This window comes from Sinocyclocheilus grahami, unplaced genomic scaffold (assembly GCF_001515645.1).
Source record: "Sinocyclocheilus grahami isolate Dianchi unplaced genomic scaffold, SAMN03320097.WGS_v1.1 scaffold5368.1, whole genome shotgun sequence".
Taxonomy (NCBI): domain Eukaryota; kingdom Metazoa; phylum Chordata; class Actinopteri; order Cypriniformes; family Cyprinidae; genus Sinocyclocheilus; species Sinocyclocheilus grahami.
In genome coordinates, this window is record NW_015510075.1 from 1 (window position 1) to 404 (window position 404).

General features: G+C 45.8%; 1 protein-coding gene across 1 annotated transcript in view; it reads left to right on the plus strand.

Annotated features, from left to right (window-relative positions):
- Positions 1-52: 52 nt before the first annotated feature.
- The window catches only part of LOC107577188 (ankyrin repeat domain-containing protein 13A-like), a 2,764-nt gene continuing 2,412 nt past the window's right edge, over positions 53-404 (plus strand). Inside the window, exon 1 of the mRNA XM_016263290.1 lies at positions 53-352. Within this exon, the coding sequence (XP_016118776.1) occupies positions 245-352 (108 nt within the window). The 5' untranslated portion in view covers positions 53-244. The remainder of the gene's footprint in view (positions 353-404) is intronic.

Consider the following 404-nt stretch of genomic DNA (forward strand, 5'->3'; position numbering starts at 1 on the left):
CCCCCACCCAAATAGTTTCGACCTGCCACTTCCTTGTTTTTCAAAAGTTTATTTTGAAAAAAAGTTGGTTGCGTTTTCGGCGTCTCCTTTACTAAAATCCACCTGATTAATAGTCAGAGTCATTGTATAATTATTAACAATTAATTAAACGCATGAAGAGCTTTGATGGTTCATGACAGTAGCTAGCTCGCAGGCTGGCTCTTGATTTTGGAGAGGGAGACACGGAGAGTTTGATCGAGGCAGAATGTTATCGGCCACCGCTGCCAGCGTCGAGGATTTCAGCCTCAGGTTTCCACTGCATGCCCTGGTGTGGGAGAATGACTACAGGAAGCTGGAAAAAGAGATACAGACGGTGTGTGTGTGTGGAGTGTGTGTGTGTGGAGTGTGTGTGGAGTGTGTGTGTG